Here is a 17,854-nt window from a genome sequence, read left to right as displayed (position 1 = left end):
CCAAAATAGAAAAGTCATAGCATGGAAGAAAAATAAGAAGAACTCTATACCTCACAAAAGTACTATTTTACTGGCCACCCCATAAAGGTTCCTTGTCCCAGTATTCTCCATTTACAAATGTTTATGTTAGTGGAGGTCCAAATACTTATTCTGTGCTGAAGGGAGAACGTTTTCACAAAGGGTTATACGGTATAGCAGTAGCATCTAATATAGTCTAACACATGAACCAGAAAGCACTAAGATGCCAGAGGTACTCTGGAAAAATTACAGCCACTATCTCATACTTTATTAGTGTTTCAGGATTTAATACAGACATAGGTTTGAGTAGAACTTGTTGTGAGTTTAATCCTCGAGGGACCCATCTAGGCATCTGGGGCAAAAATCTGTCAGGGACAGTACTTGGTTCTGCTGTGAAGGCAGGGGGACTGGACTTGATGACCTTTCAAGGTCCCTTCCAGTTCTCTGTTTTTTTAATATGGAGATATATCTAACATGCTTAATTTTTAATAGAGAAAACTGTTGTAAACATTTAATTTATAGCTATAATCCTAGTGGAAAATACCACCCTGACAGTGCTAATCCTTTGTCCACCAGACATTTACACAGAATAAAGGCTTGTCTAAACTACCTGCTGGATCGGCGGGCAGCGATCAATTCAGCAGGGGTCCATTTTGCGATAAAGCGACCGCTGAGCACTCTCCCATCAACTCTGGTACTCCACCAGAACGAGAAGTGCAAGCGGAGTCAACGGGAGAGTGTCAACTGTCAACTTACTGCAGAAGACACCGTGGTAAGCAGATCTAAGTATGTCGACTTCAGCTATGCTATTAATGTAGCTGAAGTTGCATATCTTAGATGGACCCCGCACGGTAGTGTAGACAAGCCCTAAGTAGCCTAACTTGGGAATGCTTCTAGGAGGAAACAGTATTCATTCGATCTTTGACATCTCTACTCATAATGCCAAAAAGCACTGTCAGTTGTGATAATGATTTTCAAGTCGTGAATATTCCTCCACTGGAATACTGGACTGAATGAGATCGGAACAACTTTCAGGCATTACCAACCTTGGCTGGATTCAAACAAGTATCCTGTAGGTTAAAAGCTTTATATCCTCTTATCAATTTTCTGAGTCATCCAGTCTTCCATTAATAACTTTACCTGGGCAGATACAGTTTAAATTTCTTCAGTGTTGGTAAGGATTCTCGTTATTTCTTAAACAATGCTAACATTAATATGGCAACACATTCAACAGATAATACAGATCCTAGCAGCAACAATGCATCTGAAAATCACCTTTTTAGCTGGATGAATCCCTTGGATGTTTTTGACCCCTTGTGGAACTGTTGAATGTATTTGAGTTTGCTGCTGCTGCTGCTGTTGCTGGAGTGGTCCCTTTGTCAATGTGACCTTCCGCACTGGCTGCTGTCTCAGTTCTGGAGGTTGTTGGAGGCGTTGGGGCTGGCCCTCTGGCTGCACAAAGCCAACATTCTCCCCCTCCTGCTGAAATCAAAACCAGAACATGCTGTTCAGTACCTATCTACTCAATGCAAACATTCACTGCCTGTGAGACGTGCTGTGGAGAAGAACTTTGTTAGCGCACAGAGAATTAGAAGAACACATACTTGCATACTAAAATCAAACTAGTGTCTGCAAGAGAACGGTGTATGGTACACATTTCAGCTACGAACTATATTTAGTTACACAATCCATAATGCAGGAAGTACAAAATACTACATCTGGTATGATAAATTTACCATGTTTTTCAATTGCTTCCTTTCAGTAGACTGTGAAAATGTCCTATTATTTATCCAAGGACTCACCTATTCATTCTTCACTACAATCCAGCTTTTCAGGCTATACGTTTACATTCCGCTAACTACATTTTTAAAAGGGACATATATTCTAGACTAGAGAAGGGCGGCAAAGCAGTCTGAACGAATCAGGAAGCAGTCTGAACCGTTATGCATCTTTCAAACCAAGCAAACCTTCCAAGACTAAAGGTTGGTGATTTTTATTAAGTGCATCTTTATGCTGCCTATTTATAGCCAAAATAAGTTTTTATGTAGTCTTCTCCCCGCTAACGATGACCAATATTAGAGTAGTTTTCTCCTCCAAGTGTTTTTATTTTTTCTCCCTTAAAAAAAAATAAAAACAACAACAGATGTGACAAACCATGTCCCTGTCTCAGCCACTGAAGTCATATATGGAAGTACTACAGTCTTCCCAAAACGAGCTGATTCTGAAATTCAAGCTTGGGATGAGAGGCGAGGTAGAAGAGAGGAGCCTGGAAGAAAAGAGTAAAAGTGTGCAAAGGCTCAGCTACTTCCACCCAAGGAACCAGTGATTCTCTCACATGGATACATGTCCACCTTTCCCAGATCAGATATGGCCAAGTTTACAGTCACCGTACACAATTTTCTGAAGATTACATACAGCAAGCGACAACATAATTAGTCTACTATGGAAACCTGAGAAGGCACTAGGCAGCCTCACAATTACAAAGTGTTTCAAATGGAGGATCTAGCTGGCAATGCTATGCAGCATATTAACTGCTTAAGGGGACCCGTCAAAACACTCAATATCTGTTACAGAATAGTAGAGAAAAGGCTACTCACCAGTAACTATGCTTGAGTATATATTGCCTCTGCAGACCCACACTCAGAACACTCATTTCCCACAGAACTCCTAACTCAACCACTGAGAGATGCACAGACACAACAGGAGGCCGGCGGCACCTAGTGCCTGTCATGGCTGCGTGAGCACCCACTCACTGATCTGAATATTCTAGAAGACCAAGGTAACTGAAGGGCCCCGCAGCATTAACTACTCAGTTTCTTTCGCTAATTCAAAGAATCTACAGAAGGTCTCAAAGAAGAAGGGAAAGAGGACGGAGAGGGTGGATGAGCAGAGGTATTAAGACTGGAACAGTAGTTACTGGGAAACAGTCTCTCTCTGTTCGGAATTACCTTTGTAGATTCCCAATCTAGGAGATTAGTGCCCAACCCCTGGAGGAAGTCAGATGATTAAAACAGAACTGCCTAACTCACCCATAACAATCACTGCAATCAAGTACCAACCAGGGTGTCATGATGCACAAATGTATACACATACACAAACTGGTTTCACAAATTTCTGCGAAACAAACATGTTAATTGCCATAAATTATCCCATTTTGTAGAATGAACTGAGTTTTTAAACTAGAATGGGATTGAATACAAAATCTAATCTATTTTGAAAACATTTGTTCTCACAGTTCCCTTTCCTCCCTCTTTTTGACATGTCAGCAAAATCTATGAATAACTTGGAAAATTAACAGAAGGGTTTCATCCTAACATGCCAACTTCTTACTGATCAGGACAGACAATATACGAGGTTTTGGGAAGAGCAACAGGTCTATGTAGTCTGAAAGTCAGTAACTTTTTGATAAAATCATGATTGAGGATTTCATCTCAAGGGATACTCTAAAGGAAAATAATTAATTGAAACTCATAACTTGCTCACTCTTCTTACTGGTTTTATACCAGAAAAACATTCAAGATCAGGTAGATTCTCTTTTCAAACTCCTCTTGTATGTTGGCTGAAATGCCTGACAAATGCACTCTGATGCGGGCAAAAAAAATGAAGCAAATACTTCAGATTATCAAAGCTGACTTTTTTTTTTAAGCAAAAAAACCAAAATATCTTGGATATCTTAAAGATCTTGAATCAAACATTACGGCAGCTAGAAAATTATGATGCCATCATGAACACAGAAGTGAGAAACTAGGATCCTAAGATGGCTCCAGATGCAAGAATCAGGACTGATAAAGCCTGACCTGATGGTTAAGTGCCTGCTGGGGGAGGACGGATGGGGGGAGAGACTTATACTTTGCTCTCTTTTCTTAAAAGTCCAAGAGATGAACCCTATATATAGAAAACACTACCTCAGAGTGTGAGAAATCCAGATATACAAGAGGCAGTATCTGGCATGCTGATGCATCATGGATATTTTAGAATCAGACACCATACACCTCTTCAAATAGGCCTGTTTAAAAGACCCAGGAAAGACCAATGGTTAACTCCTGGGCCCATATATCACACAATGAAACTGACCAGACTGAAAAATGAATTAAAGCAATACAAAATCTTTAATGGCATGGAGTAATTCTAAGGCAGCAACACTGCTTCACAGTCTTGCAGAACTGTAATCGCTAAAGCCCCAACAATGGGGAATTATCTAAAAATTTTACTAAGCTTAAACTACTTAGAGAAAAATGAAAAGTTATAAAAAATGGAAGAAGGCTCACTAACTCAAATACATGTGAAAGCAAAAGAAAGAGAAGTGATACCCACAACTGACCCTGGCAAAGGAGAAATAAGGGCAGCTGCATTCAAAATCTATTTTTATAGCCTTGTTCTAAATATTTAGGATTTCCACAGCTCCCTATGCAAGCCCATATGGTTATTGCTTTTCTATTGGCTTGGAAGTCACAGTGCAGGAGCACCATGCATGTGATGAGAGTGATCTACAGCATTCATTCTTGAAAGAGACGTGTGCATTAAAACTATTTGGAAGCTTAAGGGCCAACAGTGCCACCCCCAGTTCATTGTAAGCCAGCAACAAGTTCTCTCTTTTTTCTTTGCATAACTATTCAAGATTTTAACTTAAGATGGTATCACTGTCTTTCTCTGGGGAGTTCAAGCGCAAATATTGCTGCCAGGTCAGCACTTGTCCAGGAGCAAGCAAGCAAAGGCTTGTAAAATGAATTTGTCTTAGTACTATTCATTTCAGTTTGTTACAGACACAGCTGATCAAAGACATATTATCCAAGCCAAAAAAGGTAGCTCAAGGTGAAGATGAACAAAGTGTATGTGTTAATATGTTTATATCACAGTTCAAATATTAGAATAATTACCCACATCATGCTTTATGTCCAATTCCTTACATTGGACACAATCAATGTCAGTTTCCAGAAGTTCTAAGTCTAAAAAACTAAGCCAGTAATGCTGATACTTCAGGGGTTCTCAAACTGGGGGTTGGGATCCCTCAGGGGGTCGCAATGTCATTACATGGGGGGTCATGAGCTGTCAAGCTCCACCCCAAACCCCACTTGCCTCCAGCATTTATAATGGTGATTAATATATTAAACAGTGTGTTTAACTTATATGAGGAGGTCACACTCAGAGGCCTGCAATGTGAAAGGGGTCACCGGTAAAAAAAGGTTGAGACCCACTGTGATACATCAACTACACATATTTCAGAGTCGGAACATTTGGACTTCATGCTACAAAAGTAACTAACAGATCACTTATCCCTGATGGGGATATAGCATCAACTTCAATAATTTTTTGCGTTCTACCTACAAAGGAAAATGTAAAACATAATACACATGCTGGCTTCCAATTCTCCTTCCAGGGGAAACATTAACGTGGGATCTCGAGGGCAAACAATACATACAGTAGTGGAACTTTTAATCTGCATATTAAAATCGGGAAAGGTTCTCTGGTTTATGGTAAAATGGTAGATAGAAGAGGGTGGTGGTGTTGAATTCTACTTGATGCTAGATTCTGTGATGCCTGGGCCAGAGCAGGTGGTTGAGCTGTTGAAGAATCAGGCCCACAGCTTGTAGAAGAATAAGCTTGAGATGCTAGTGTCTCTAGTATACCCTAGTATAGCTGTTAAGTCTCTTAATTTTTGTTGATTTTTCTTGAAAGCAAAAATAAAAATTTGACAACTTCACAAATTTTCTGGTTTTTTTTAACACTTTTCACCAGCCTATTTTTGATTTATTAAAAGTTTTTAACACCCAGGGTAAAAGAAAGGGGCAAGCAGGTCCAGCCATCATTTTAACTTTTGTCCTCAAAATCTATTTTGATTTTTAAAAAGTTCATAAAAACACTTGATTTTTGGGATATGTATTTTAATACCAGATCTTGCAAAGAGACGTCTATCATTCATTTACTCTATTATAGACAATTTGATGCACAAAGTTTTGACACTTCAGGTGAAATTTACCCCATCTACATGGCTAACACATGGCTATGGACCACAAATCCACTTAAATCCTATACTACAAATCCTATATTTAAAATCTATACTGAGGACTTAATTGGGATGATTTAAGTGGTGAACGGCTTCTGCCCAGGGGAAAAGTTCACCCTTTGTCTAAATACCAATAATGAAAAAATATTTTCTTGAGATACTGGATGCCCCTTAAACTCTAAAGCACAAACCATTTTTCCCCTTCACAATTCGAATTATCAAGTTTTATCTAAGGCTTGTTCCCCAATTGCTAAATTAGTCAGGCGTGAACATTTCTGGTCAAAACCCTGAAATACTGGGTTTAAATGGCAGTCATGACAAAAGCTGCTATGCGTAGCAAGAGTTCTATCTGTTCACCTGAAAGCCTTTGGAACACAAGGGAAACTGGTTATTTGCCAAAGAAAATCTGCTGTTAAAAGTCACCTGACATAAAAATCCTACTAGTTCTAAATACTGAATATAATTTAAAAATGGAAACTCAAAAGGAATGAGCAAGTGGATTTGGTCTATATTATGAATATTTTTTTCAAACTTCGAATGCTAAAGAACATATTTGCAAAGTATTCTAAAACAGTGAAATGAACAGAAATCATTTCATTCATGCATGCCAGTGATTTTAAAACAGATTTGTCAGATACAGATTACGACCACATTTCAAAATGGTCGCTATATAATATTTCAATTGTTTATTTTATCAATTCTTTGCATCTTCAGAAATTTAAAAGTCATCCTGTCTTAACTGAATATAAAATGAGTTCTATAAAGGGAGTGGGTTTTTTTTTTTTGTTTTTTTTTTGTTTTTTTTTTTTAAAGAGGAGTGCCTGAATTTAGTAAGCTAAGGCATTGTACTCTATCAGGGATGTTATGACAGTTTTACAATACAGATGAAGTTTGTTTGCCACCGACATTAGCAGGACAAATTTATTTATAACAAATGCTTTAAAAATGTACTGATAAAAATGCCTATTGATACTGTCAGCGCTTCTTGCAATTTGACAGATCAAATCTTATTTTCATTCTTAAACCCCATGAAGGAGCGATATCACCAACTTGCATTCTGTAGTGAGCAAATTGATTAATCCCTCTCTATAGAAATCTCAACTCTTGATTACACCTATCAGACGTTAAGCAGCATTATTCCAGAGTGACAACACTTGACAAATTCCCCAACCATTTTTCTCAGCCTTTGTGGCCCTGCTAGCTTGTATTAACCCTGATGAAAAATTAATTTTCCTTATCTTCTGCTAAACCCCAAAATCCAAATCCGCCAAACTGGCAACTCTTTCTGTAAAGGTATTATGAAAACCTCTAAAAGATTAATTGCATGTCTTCAGGTGACATTAAATTAATTTCTATACTCAAGACAGACATTTGATACTCCGTACTGAGAGGACAGATAACATTGTCAGGATACACAGGACAGTGGTGCAGTGTCCCAGGGCAGCCTCTTATGCATTCTCCTTTCGATAAGGCCATACTTCACTGTCACCCGCACTGTTACTGATCTTGCAGCCCATAGACCTCACTGCACAGGTTTCTATTAACTACTACAATGCTGCGTCTATCCATGTAATCTTTAAAAAGCTAATTCAAAAATCACCCAACAGTAAATGGATGTGCATGCTGCAAAAGCACTTCACAAATCAACCTAAGGTTATTTACTTTAAGTATCACATGCATAAAAACAGAGGCAACAACAACAAAAGAGGTTCTAATATGCTCACCTCATTCTGTGGGTCTATTTGTTTAACATACAACATAATTCAAACAGAGCATGTGGCAAAAGATGAAGTCTTAAATCTTACCCCGAAAACCTCAAAGCCCCAGATGGTCTTTGTAATTGATTTTCCTGGGGGGGGGGGGGAAATAAAAACTCCATATGCAGTTTAAAAGTCAGTATTTCCAGAAAAAAGTCACTTTATAGATCACAGCAGTTAAGAGAGAAAATATCTATTAGATCATTAAAGTCATCCTCCTTCAATGCCAGAAGATAGTCACTATATTTTATCATATATCTACAGTATATAGGTCTCTGTGTGGAAATAGATTTTAAATCTATACTACAATGGGTTACAATCAAAAAGACTAAAGTCCACATAGCAGACTGTGATGCTAACACAGCAGTGTGATACACAAAAATAAACACTGTAAAAACAAAGCAAAACCACTGATAGCTACGCTAAAATGTAAGGAAAACCACTAATCAATAGTTCAGGACATTTATCAACAGTATTACCAGAACAATAGGAGTTGGACAAAAAGAAACTCTTATGTAGCACTTTTTATCTATAGATACTGAAAGTACTGTACAAAGATGGCAAATATGTTTCCCATTCTAAAGATTGGGAAGCTAAGGCATAAGGCATAATTACCAAATATCACACAAGTCAGTGGCAGAAGTCTTCAGACTCAAGTTCAGTGTTCTCCCTGACTGTGACATGGCTGATGCTGGTCATTACTTTTTAAATGAAAGAACAGCAACAATACATTGATTGAATACAATTCCCACTTTGCTCCCTCCACCATATTGGATCCTAGCCATCTCTAGTTAAGAGAGAAATTCAGTACTGATGAGCAATCTAAGACAGAAATTAACTAAGTTCCAACTATTTACTCTCACACAAAAAGAAAAGTATATACCTAGCAGACACAAAGTTAGATTAAGTATCACTGAAATCAAATAACTGGGTGACCAATCAAGCAGTCTCCATTTATATTGAAGGAACTGACCTTTTCTAACTCTTATCAGAACATTAAAGCGGATATTTGAGGAAATGTATATTTTTCCTCTTTTGATTCTTAAAATTTTGATCATGAAGCCAGCTTACTCAGAACAAATATACACAGACATAACATACAAAACGACATGGACAGAAAAATATAACCACATTCCCTTTCCAGCTCAGTACAAAAGGAAACATGTTTCAGTCAAACTACAGACAGGCATTCAGTAAGCAATGATGTACTGAATACCTTGCATGCCTCCTTCAAAAGTGGGCTGAAAATTTCCTTGCTTGGAAATTTGTATGTTGTTCATAACTGCACAGCGGTAAAAGGGCACAAAAGCCTTATCTATGCTACAGCTTTGGCCATTACTATGACTGTAGTAACTGCACAAATGGTGAATTATCGCTACTTCCTTTACTAGGGTAGACTCAACCTCTTAGTTATTGAGTGTTGTATGGGAAATTCCCCAATAAAATGTAAATATAACTGCAAAGATACAGTAAAATCAACTAAGTTTGAGACTTGCTATGTACATAGCCTTCACTGAGTTACAGTGTCTGTATTTTAAAATCTACTTCCTTCCACCAAAAACAATGCACTGTTTTAAGCAAGAGAAAAGGTTCACTTCAGAGCAAGTACACTGGGCATTATTATTTTAGCAGAGGTAAAGAAAGCCCCATAATACATATTTCATAGAATACATGGTGTGTAGTACGCATATCTGCTATTGGGACACACCTTTTTGGATGGAGATAAGGAGTTTGTCAAGGAAAATTCCTGTTTTGGGGGTAGAACATCCATTCAAAATGCTAGGGGCTACCAGACCATAGAAGTTGGTCACTATTTTGTTTCTCCTGTAGTGCAGTACGTCTTTCAAAGAAAATCTCCATGTCAGGCTTTTCTATTGGAAAACCTCTATAAGTAGTTCTTTCTCCCTCTAAGTGAGTCAGCTTTTTTATCTTGATTCTTAAAGCACACCCATCATTGAGATATCTGAACACCAAAATTAATATTCAGCAGGTTTAAAACAAAACAAAAGGAAGTACTTCTTCCCACGGTGAACAGTCAACCTGTGGAACTCATTGCCAAGGGCCACTGTGAAGGGCAAAATTATAACTGGGTTCAAAAAAAGAATTGGATAAATTCATGGAGGATAGATCAAGGACACAACCCTATGGACGCAAGATGGTCATGGACACAACTCTATGCCCTGAGTATCCCTAAACCTCCAACTGCCAGAAGCTAGGACTAGACAACAGGGGATGGATCACTCAATTGTCCGGTTCTGTTCATTTCCTCTGAAGCATCTGGAATCAGCCACTGCGGGAAGACAGGATACTGGACTAGATGGACCATTGTGTATGACTGTTATGTTCTCATACCATTAAAGTGAGCACAACAAGATTAAACTTTCACTTTCCCCCATTCTGTAAGATGCTTGTTTTATTTCAAAACATGATTTTGGTGTGCTTTTCAGGAGTAGATAGGTCAGAATAGGTTCTGAACATGCCCAGATGTGTCATTCTGATCTCTTCCGTTAGGAAAAGCAACTCTGCCTCCTCCTTGCAATCTTGACACTACACTAGTGGAAATGTCACTGTGGTCATTACTTTACAGAGTGAAACAGTCCCACTGATATTTGAAGCTATCCTAACACAGGACTTTCAACATGAAAACCAGAATCTTAAACTTGAACCAGCATTCAACAGAAAGCCAGTGAAGAGAGATTACTGGGATGATGTGCTTTTGTTGGACTGTGCTGCTGAGCAAACAAGCTGCTATGTTCTGAACTGACTGGAGTTTCCAGGTTGGCAAGTTCATTCCTAATTTTTCTAGTTCAAGTTTCCTGTAACTTAAAATTCCTGGCTTAGTTGAAGGTTTCTTTTTGCCTACATCAAAAGCTGGTGAGTCACTTATATATTACATGTCAACAGCAAGTACTTCTGACTGTTGATGTACATGAAATTGGTGTTGGATTCTCACCTCATACTTTTTCCTTTTAAATGAAGAACAGTAAAACTTACAGGATGCTCATTTCTAGAAACTGTTGACTGTGCACCCACTTAACTGGAGGAAAGTGCCCCTCGCTTTATATCCACAACCAATAACCCTGGTTGGGTCTTCAACAGACTGTGGTATTCATCCGTAAGTAGAACTACCTAGAACCTTGGAAGAAAAGTCAATGCTTGTTAATTTGAGAGTTGTCTCTCTGAAAGAGATTCAGATAATGTCTCACCTCACAGTAAAGTCATTCTGAGCTTGATCTACGCTGCACCATAGTTTGGACAATGAGCGGTATGAATAGCAGTTTGCACTGAAGTGCTGCACTGTAATCCCCCCACAGGGATGCTGTGCACTTGAAATAAAAGTTTCTCTAATTTGCATTAATGTCGTCCTCTTCAGCCACATGGATCTTGCAGCCTTAGAGATGCTTAGATGAGCAAACCCCTGCAGACTGACAATTTCTTTACCAAGCCAAAACAGGAACCCAGTGCGTACCACTCTGCTATGGCCACACAAATCTGTTTGTTCAACTCTTGCAGTGTCCTGCCCCAAGCTTCTAGCATTATGTTTTCCATGGCACTGATGGTATTCAGTTATTTAGTTCTCCATTTGCATTTGAGTGTCTTCTAGACGTGAGGTATACTTGTATTAGTGGCTAACTCCTCTAACTTCTTAAATTTTGAACATTTTATATTAAAGCATTTCATTGCTCTTCGAGTCACTACATTTAAATGAGACAAATCTGCATCCTTTCCCACTCCAATAATCCCCCATGTTGACCAATTTTCACTTCAAAATAAGATTTCTATTAGTGACATATTTTTACTTACGCTGTCACGGTCTTCCTCTATCATTTCCTCTCATGAAATCCAACTACTACTTGATGTTGCAATAATGTACATTAGGCCCACCATGAGAAACTGTTTTACAGTATAAAATTCCAAAATTAAACTGCAGAAGCCTATTACAATTTTAAGGGAATGATGGAATCTGCTTTTACAGTATTCAATGAAAAACCTAGTCTTACAATTGTATATTGAAATTTTGACTAAATTTTAAAGGTCTGTTCTCAGGTTGATAAGAGGATGCATTTTATTTTGCACATACTCTAAGTTATTTGCAGTGAAATTAGATTCTAATTTAGCCCGTTAAATATGGATTCCTTTTAGTCAGGATTTGATTGCCAGCCTCTCTTAAAGTGCCATCTAGTTCTTCTCTTGCTCTTGACCTCACCTACCTTTATGCCCTGGTCTCCTCCTGCACTGCCCTCCTATTAACTGCTCCTTTGCCCATGTGTGAATTCATGTCTCCTTTCGTACCAGCCCAATAAGAGGTGTACCCCCCTCTCTAAAAGACTTCTGAAAATCGTGACTTATTCCACCTCAACAAACCTTATCAATCTATGCCCCAATGGCACCTATATAGTTTTCAATATTTTGCACCAACCTGTGCCTTTACAGTGTACTTTTACAGAGCAAGAATTTCAGTGAGTTTTTCAGTAGGGAACATTCTAATTTGAGAAATATTGCTAGACTGAAATTTTACAGATACTGGAAGTCTGTCCCATCCATCACCTTTGACTGAGTTTTAATCTCCTTGATGTTTAGATTAGAGCAGCTTCTTGGGTGTCACTCTTTTCGTGCTGAGTTGTAAGTGTGAAAAAGAGGCATTAAGATGCAATATAAAATGCTGGCCTACATTAAGTTTTTGCCTGCACACCTAATATGACATGCACACTGACCTTACTTGTGCCCAAGACCATTCTTTCAGATGGTGGGGGATGAGTACTGATGCTGATGCCATCTCCCATTGTGAAAATAATGTTACTGTACTCTGCTAATGTTCTAATGTTCCACACCTGAGAGCTGCATTTCAGATATGGGTTGAAAGTTCCCTATATACTTCTTGCCACATAAGTATTTGTATAAGCTCTTCTGATGTCTTTGGACGAAAGGCGCTATAGAAATTTAAATTATTTACACAATTTTTATTGGCTGTAATGAACAATACACATACAAGCAAAACAAATACAATCATCAAGCAAATCTTAGTAGATAAATTTACATCATCCAACAGGATTGTCTAAACCAAGAACATTTTTTCCCATTTTTAAGAATTCAGTGTTCAACTACCTCCCTCCTTGACCATTATCCTAAATAAAGCAAAGCTATCTGCCCTTTAGCTCCCCTCTTCAATCTTTTTTACACAACCCAAGAATATATCCTTACACACTGAATTTCCAACCAAAATAGTTTGTCAGCTATTTCGGTCATGCTTTTCAGATGCAGTGTCGGGCAGTAGTTGCTGTAACTCATGAAAATCTAAGACTTCACTTTTAATCCAAACAGAACATAGGTACTTATACAAAAGGCCCACTAGTGCACTTATACAAAAGGCCCACACAGACAAAGAGTGGTGTATTCTTGGTCCAGCATAAGATTCAGCATTTTCGGGCCACAGAGGCTGAGACATATCACTTTGAGCAAGGAAGACCAGTCTTTGGCTAGGGAGAGATCACCCAATAACAAAATGAGATGACTGAGTGGTACAACAACGATTTAAAAACATCATGCAATGCCAACAGAACTTCAGACCAATCAATGGACACGTCTAACATGCAGAGTTTGTATAACCTTTAAACACTTAAGACATATAGGGCTAACACTGGGTACAAACCTGCTCCCTCATGACCAGGATCATTCCTGCTCTATGATATTGGATTTACAGATTTCAACTGCACTAGATATTTTTTGAAGTATCTACTATGCCTGCCTACAAATATCCATTTATTACTGTATTTCCTCCCAAAAAATACCATTTCAAGATCTTATCCTGTCTGAATCCTATTGTGTTCTTTATCTAGTATTGAGATCAGGCCTCTGATTGAGCCAGACAAATCTAAGACTGTTTCTCATGGACAGCATGATAATAATATGCTGATCTTGTGTAACCAAGACACAGCGAAGTGATGTCCTGAAGATGTGCAACAAAGTAAGATAGAAGCTAGATAAGCTATGCCAACAGAGGTGGTGTAGCTCTGCAAAAAAGCAAACCCCTGATATCAGATATATCTGTTGAACACTTGATCCCACTGTCTCTTCAAGTCCTAAAGATCAGACTGACTAAACTTGCCAAGCATATTTGGACTACCAAGACTGAAAGGGAATAATCAAAATAGAAAGCCACTCACACAGGCACTCCTCCTTGCTCATCTAGAGGTACGAAAGGAAGGGTTGGCCTTAAAATGTTTGAGGAACTAGGATTCTGGTAAAAATGACAGCTATGACATGAAATAAATAAGGATAAATTCTAGCATTAACCCCTTGCATCACACGACTAGTCCCTGATAGGGCATGCAATACATTGCAGTGTCTGACACACAGGAAGTGTTCATCTTCTGCTTTCTTTTTCTTGAGGCTTGCCAGGCACATACTGGAGCATTTACTGCAGGAGAGGGCAAACTATGGCCTGAGGGCTGGATCCGGCCCCTCAGGACTTTTGATCTGGCTTGTGGGATTGCCAGCCCTGGGGCACAGTGGGGCTAATGCAGGCTCCCTGCCTGCCTTGGCCCCACGATGCTCCCAGAAGTGGCCGGCACCATGCCCCTAGGAGAGGGCTCCGTGCACTGCCCTCGCGTGCAGGCACTGCTCCCCACAGCTCCCATTGGCCAGGAATGGGGAATCACGGACAATGGGAGATTCAGGGGTGGTACCCACAGGGAGGGCAGCACACAGCAAAGCCACCTACCCCACCCCACCCCACCCCACCCCCAGGAGCCACTGCTGGCTATGCTGGACACTTCTGGGAGCGGCGTGGGGCCAGGGCAGGTAGGGAGCCTGCCTTAGCCCCACTGCTACCCTGGAGCCGCTCAAGGTAAGCAATGCAGGGCCCCGTACCCCAAACCCCTCCTGCACCACACACCCCAACCCCCCTGCCCTGAGCCCCCTAACCTCCTGCCTTGAACCCTCTGCTGCACATCTCTACATCCCCAATCCCCTGCCCTGAGCCCTCAATGCCTTGCCCTGAGCCCCCTGCTGCACCCCTCCGGTACCCCAACCCCCTGCCCTGAGACCCCTCCCATACTCCACAGCTCCTCCTGCACCCCTACCTCCTGCCCTGAGCCCCCTCCTGCACTGCAAACCCCTGCTGAGCCCCCTCTCACACTCTGTACCCCGTCCTGCACCCTATACTCCTACCCTGAGCCCTCAACTCCCTGCCGAGCCCCCTGCCACATCCTTCCTGCACTCCAACCCCCTGCACTGAGCCCCCTCCTGCCTCCTGAATCCCTCCTGCACCCTGAACTCCAACTTCCTGCCGTGAACCCATTCCTGCACCCCACACTCCTCCTGGACCCCAACCCTTGTCCCGAGCCCCTTCCCGCACACTGCACCCGCACCCACAACCTGCACTCCCTCCCACACCACAACCCTCTGCCCCAGCCCTACATTCATGGCCCTGCATACAATTTCTCCATCCAAATGTGGCCCTCAGGCCAAAAAGTCTGCCCACCCCTGATTTACTGCGTCAGTGACACTGGACAGCAAGTATCTTTTTTTGAGGATACTTAATTGGTAAACATTGCAATTTCATGAAATCTTCTTTAAAAAGACTATTCGTCCCATGAGTACGAAGTGTAGTCATAGCCACTTTGAGGGGTCATCTTATTTTATTCAGAGATATGGGGATATTGCATACCTGGAGTCAGATACTCTAGCTAGTACCCTAACACCTAGTTATGTAAAGGACTTGCTGCACACAAAATAAAGACTCACACCGGGGTGTATCCTTACTCAACAGCAGGAGCCACCGTTCTCTGAAAGTAATTCTGAACCAAGAAACTCACAACTTGCTTAACAAGCGAAATCAAGTTTGGCACAGCTACTTTGAGATTAAATAAAACCCATCATTAGCCTATAATGCCAATTTTATAACTGTTCTACCCACCACGGTATCAGCGAGAAGTCTAATGAGCAGACAGTTTTCGCCAACAGCTCCTGTGCAAAGCAAAGCCGGTTTAGATAAAAGGTGGTATGAGCATGATCTCAGTCCATTCCCTGTTAGATAACTGTTTAGTTTACATTATTCAGTACTATTGCCAGTCTGCTGAAAGAGAGGACTTTTCAAATGGGTACTGACATACACTGGCACAGCTGCATAGAGTAGCCTGCACAGTGCCTAACCAGTAACAATCTCACCATTCTATGGGCATTAAAGACTTGGTCTGCACAAAAAATTAAAGAGAAAGGGAAATGAGTATAAATGATTTGTAGTTTTGACAGCAGCAGAGAGGCTGCTATACTGCAGAATCAACTCACTGCTTACAGATAAAAGGAGCCAAAGCATATTCTGCTGGCTGACAGCAGGGAAGTCATGCAAACCTAATTTAGACTGAGGAAGGAAAATTAGGGAGTAAATGTTCTTTTAAAAAAAAAAACAAAAAACCAGCACCTGGGCGTCTCAAAGGTCTGGCAATAACTGCTGTATGCTGCAGTACTAAAAAACAGAGTTATAAACCAGGATCTGAGATCCTTACAGTCTGCAGGCCTCTCAAACTTGTTAATCTTTTTTAATATACTGAGCATCAAAATAGGCCAGATTGCCCCCGTTGCAGAGATTTTCCCTTTTTTCTGTGTGGCACATGGAACAAAGTAATATAGATTCAGCTTTCGGACATACTATCAAAAAATTAATTAACCAACTTGATCAGAGTTAAAAAGCTAATGGTAACGCTTGCTTTCATTTTTCTATAGTCTGAAAGAAAACAAATATTCCATGGTGACAAGGAAAAGCAACTACATACCATGCACAGACAACCTATTCTATGCTGATAATCCTGCAGATATGAACTGAATTTTCAAGAGACAAGAGCAAGTCTATATAGCATACAATGCAGCAGGAACGATACATGTATTTAATGTGGCTAAATCTGATGGCAAGCAACCTTAGTGTATAATTGGTAAAAAAAAAAAAAAAAAAAAAAAAAAAAATGCAATTATGGTCGGCTGGAAAAAGAGAACATTAAGAAAAAAAAACTGTTTCATGACACTTGCTACATTGGGCACTGAATCATTTGCCCTGGAGACCTCTATGCCCTGGTGGATGGGGTTGCAGCTTGACGTTTTGTCTTACCAGATAAAAAGAAAAGTTGGGGCCAGATTGCTTTTGTTGAATTACCAAGAATAAAATAAGCCAGTCACACTACTTGCAGGCCAATGGGATTCCTGAAAGCATGATTATATTTTTATTTAGTCCAACAGAAGGGATTACCTACAACTTCTGGTATTTACTCTTTCTACCGGACTAAAGTTACTACCAATGTCTGAAGAAAGTCATCATCCACTCTAACCAGATCCTCATTAGTCATATTCTTTCCATTATGCTAATATATTTCTTTAAAAAAACGTTAAGAGGACCTTTACAGTCACTGTGTAACTATACAATTTGAAACATTTTGAAATTTGTAATGTAATAAAATCCTAATGAAAAGTAGTCACCTTTAATACTTTAGTATCTCCAGCATTTTAATTTCCTCTTCCCTTTTAAAAACACCAAGAGTGATATCTGTCTCCCTTTGCATATGTATACGGTGCTCATTACCAAGGTATCTGAGCACCTAAGACTACATTCTGAGCTACTTATTTGCTAAATTCTATTATTTAACAAAATCAAATTTTGAGAGAAGAGTGAGAAAACTTCTGTAACTGAAGTCCTGTTCAACCTCTGCTAACACACTCAATATGTCCACCTGCTTGTCGCTTAGTGCAGTTCTAGTGGGTTCCTCAATTAGTGTATAGATTTCTTTCAGATTGCCCCTCTCCTAAAAGGTACCACAGCACAGAAAGATTTTTATATTTAAATATTTTTGCACAAGGCAAAGCAAGGGCCAGATGTCTCTCGGAAAACCTTGTAGTTTGACCCTGTGAATTTTCATCTTATTCTGCACTCCTATTTTTTTCAATTAAAAAAAAAAATCAAATTTAATATAGATCAGTGGTTTTCAATCTGTGATCCGTGGATACCTGGGTGTCTGCAGACTATGTCTAAGATTTCCAAAGGGGTCCACTGCACCTCCATTCAAAATTTTTTAGGGGTCCGCAAATG

At 39.9% G+C, this 17,854-nt stretch overlaps 1 protein-coding gene across 7 annotated transcripts in view; it reads right to left on the bottom strand.

Annotated features, from left to right (window-relative positions):
* RBM33 (RNA binding motif protein 33) overlaps positions 1 to 17,854 on the bottom strand; it is a 185,594-nt gene that overhangs the window by 40,584 nt on the left and 127,156 nt on the right. For 3 of the 7 annotated variants that reach the window (XM_075062195.1, XM_032775613.2, XM_032775615.2), the window contains exon 16: positions 1,294 to 1,500. In XM_075062195.1, the coding sequence (XP_074918296.1) occupies positions 1,294 to 1,500 (207 nt within the window). Of the gene's footprint in view, positions 1 to 1,293; positions 1,501 to 2,172; positions 2,285 to 12,725; positions 13,257 to 17,854 lie in introns of those variants that run through there. The other 4 variants (XM_032775616.2, XM_075062197.1, XM_075062196.1 and 1 more) reach the window with 4 other exon arrangements.

The sequence above is a fragment of the Chelonoidis abingdonii genome, chromosome 2 (genome assembly GCF_003597395.2).
Source record: "Chelonoidis abingdonii isolate Lonesome George chromosome 2, CheloAbing_2.0, whole genome shotgun sequence".
NCBI classification, from domain to species: domain Eukaryota; kingdom Metazoa; phylum Chordata; order Testudines; family Testudinidae; genus Chelonoidis; species Chelonoidis abingdonii.
This window is presented reverse-complemented; position numbering and strand designations above follow the sequence as displayed.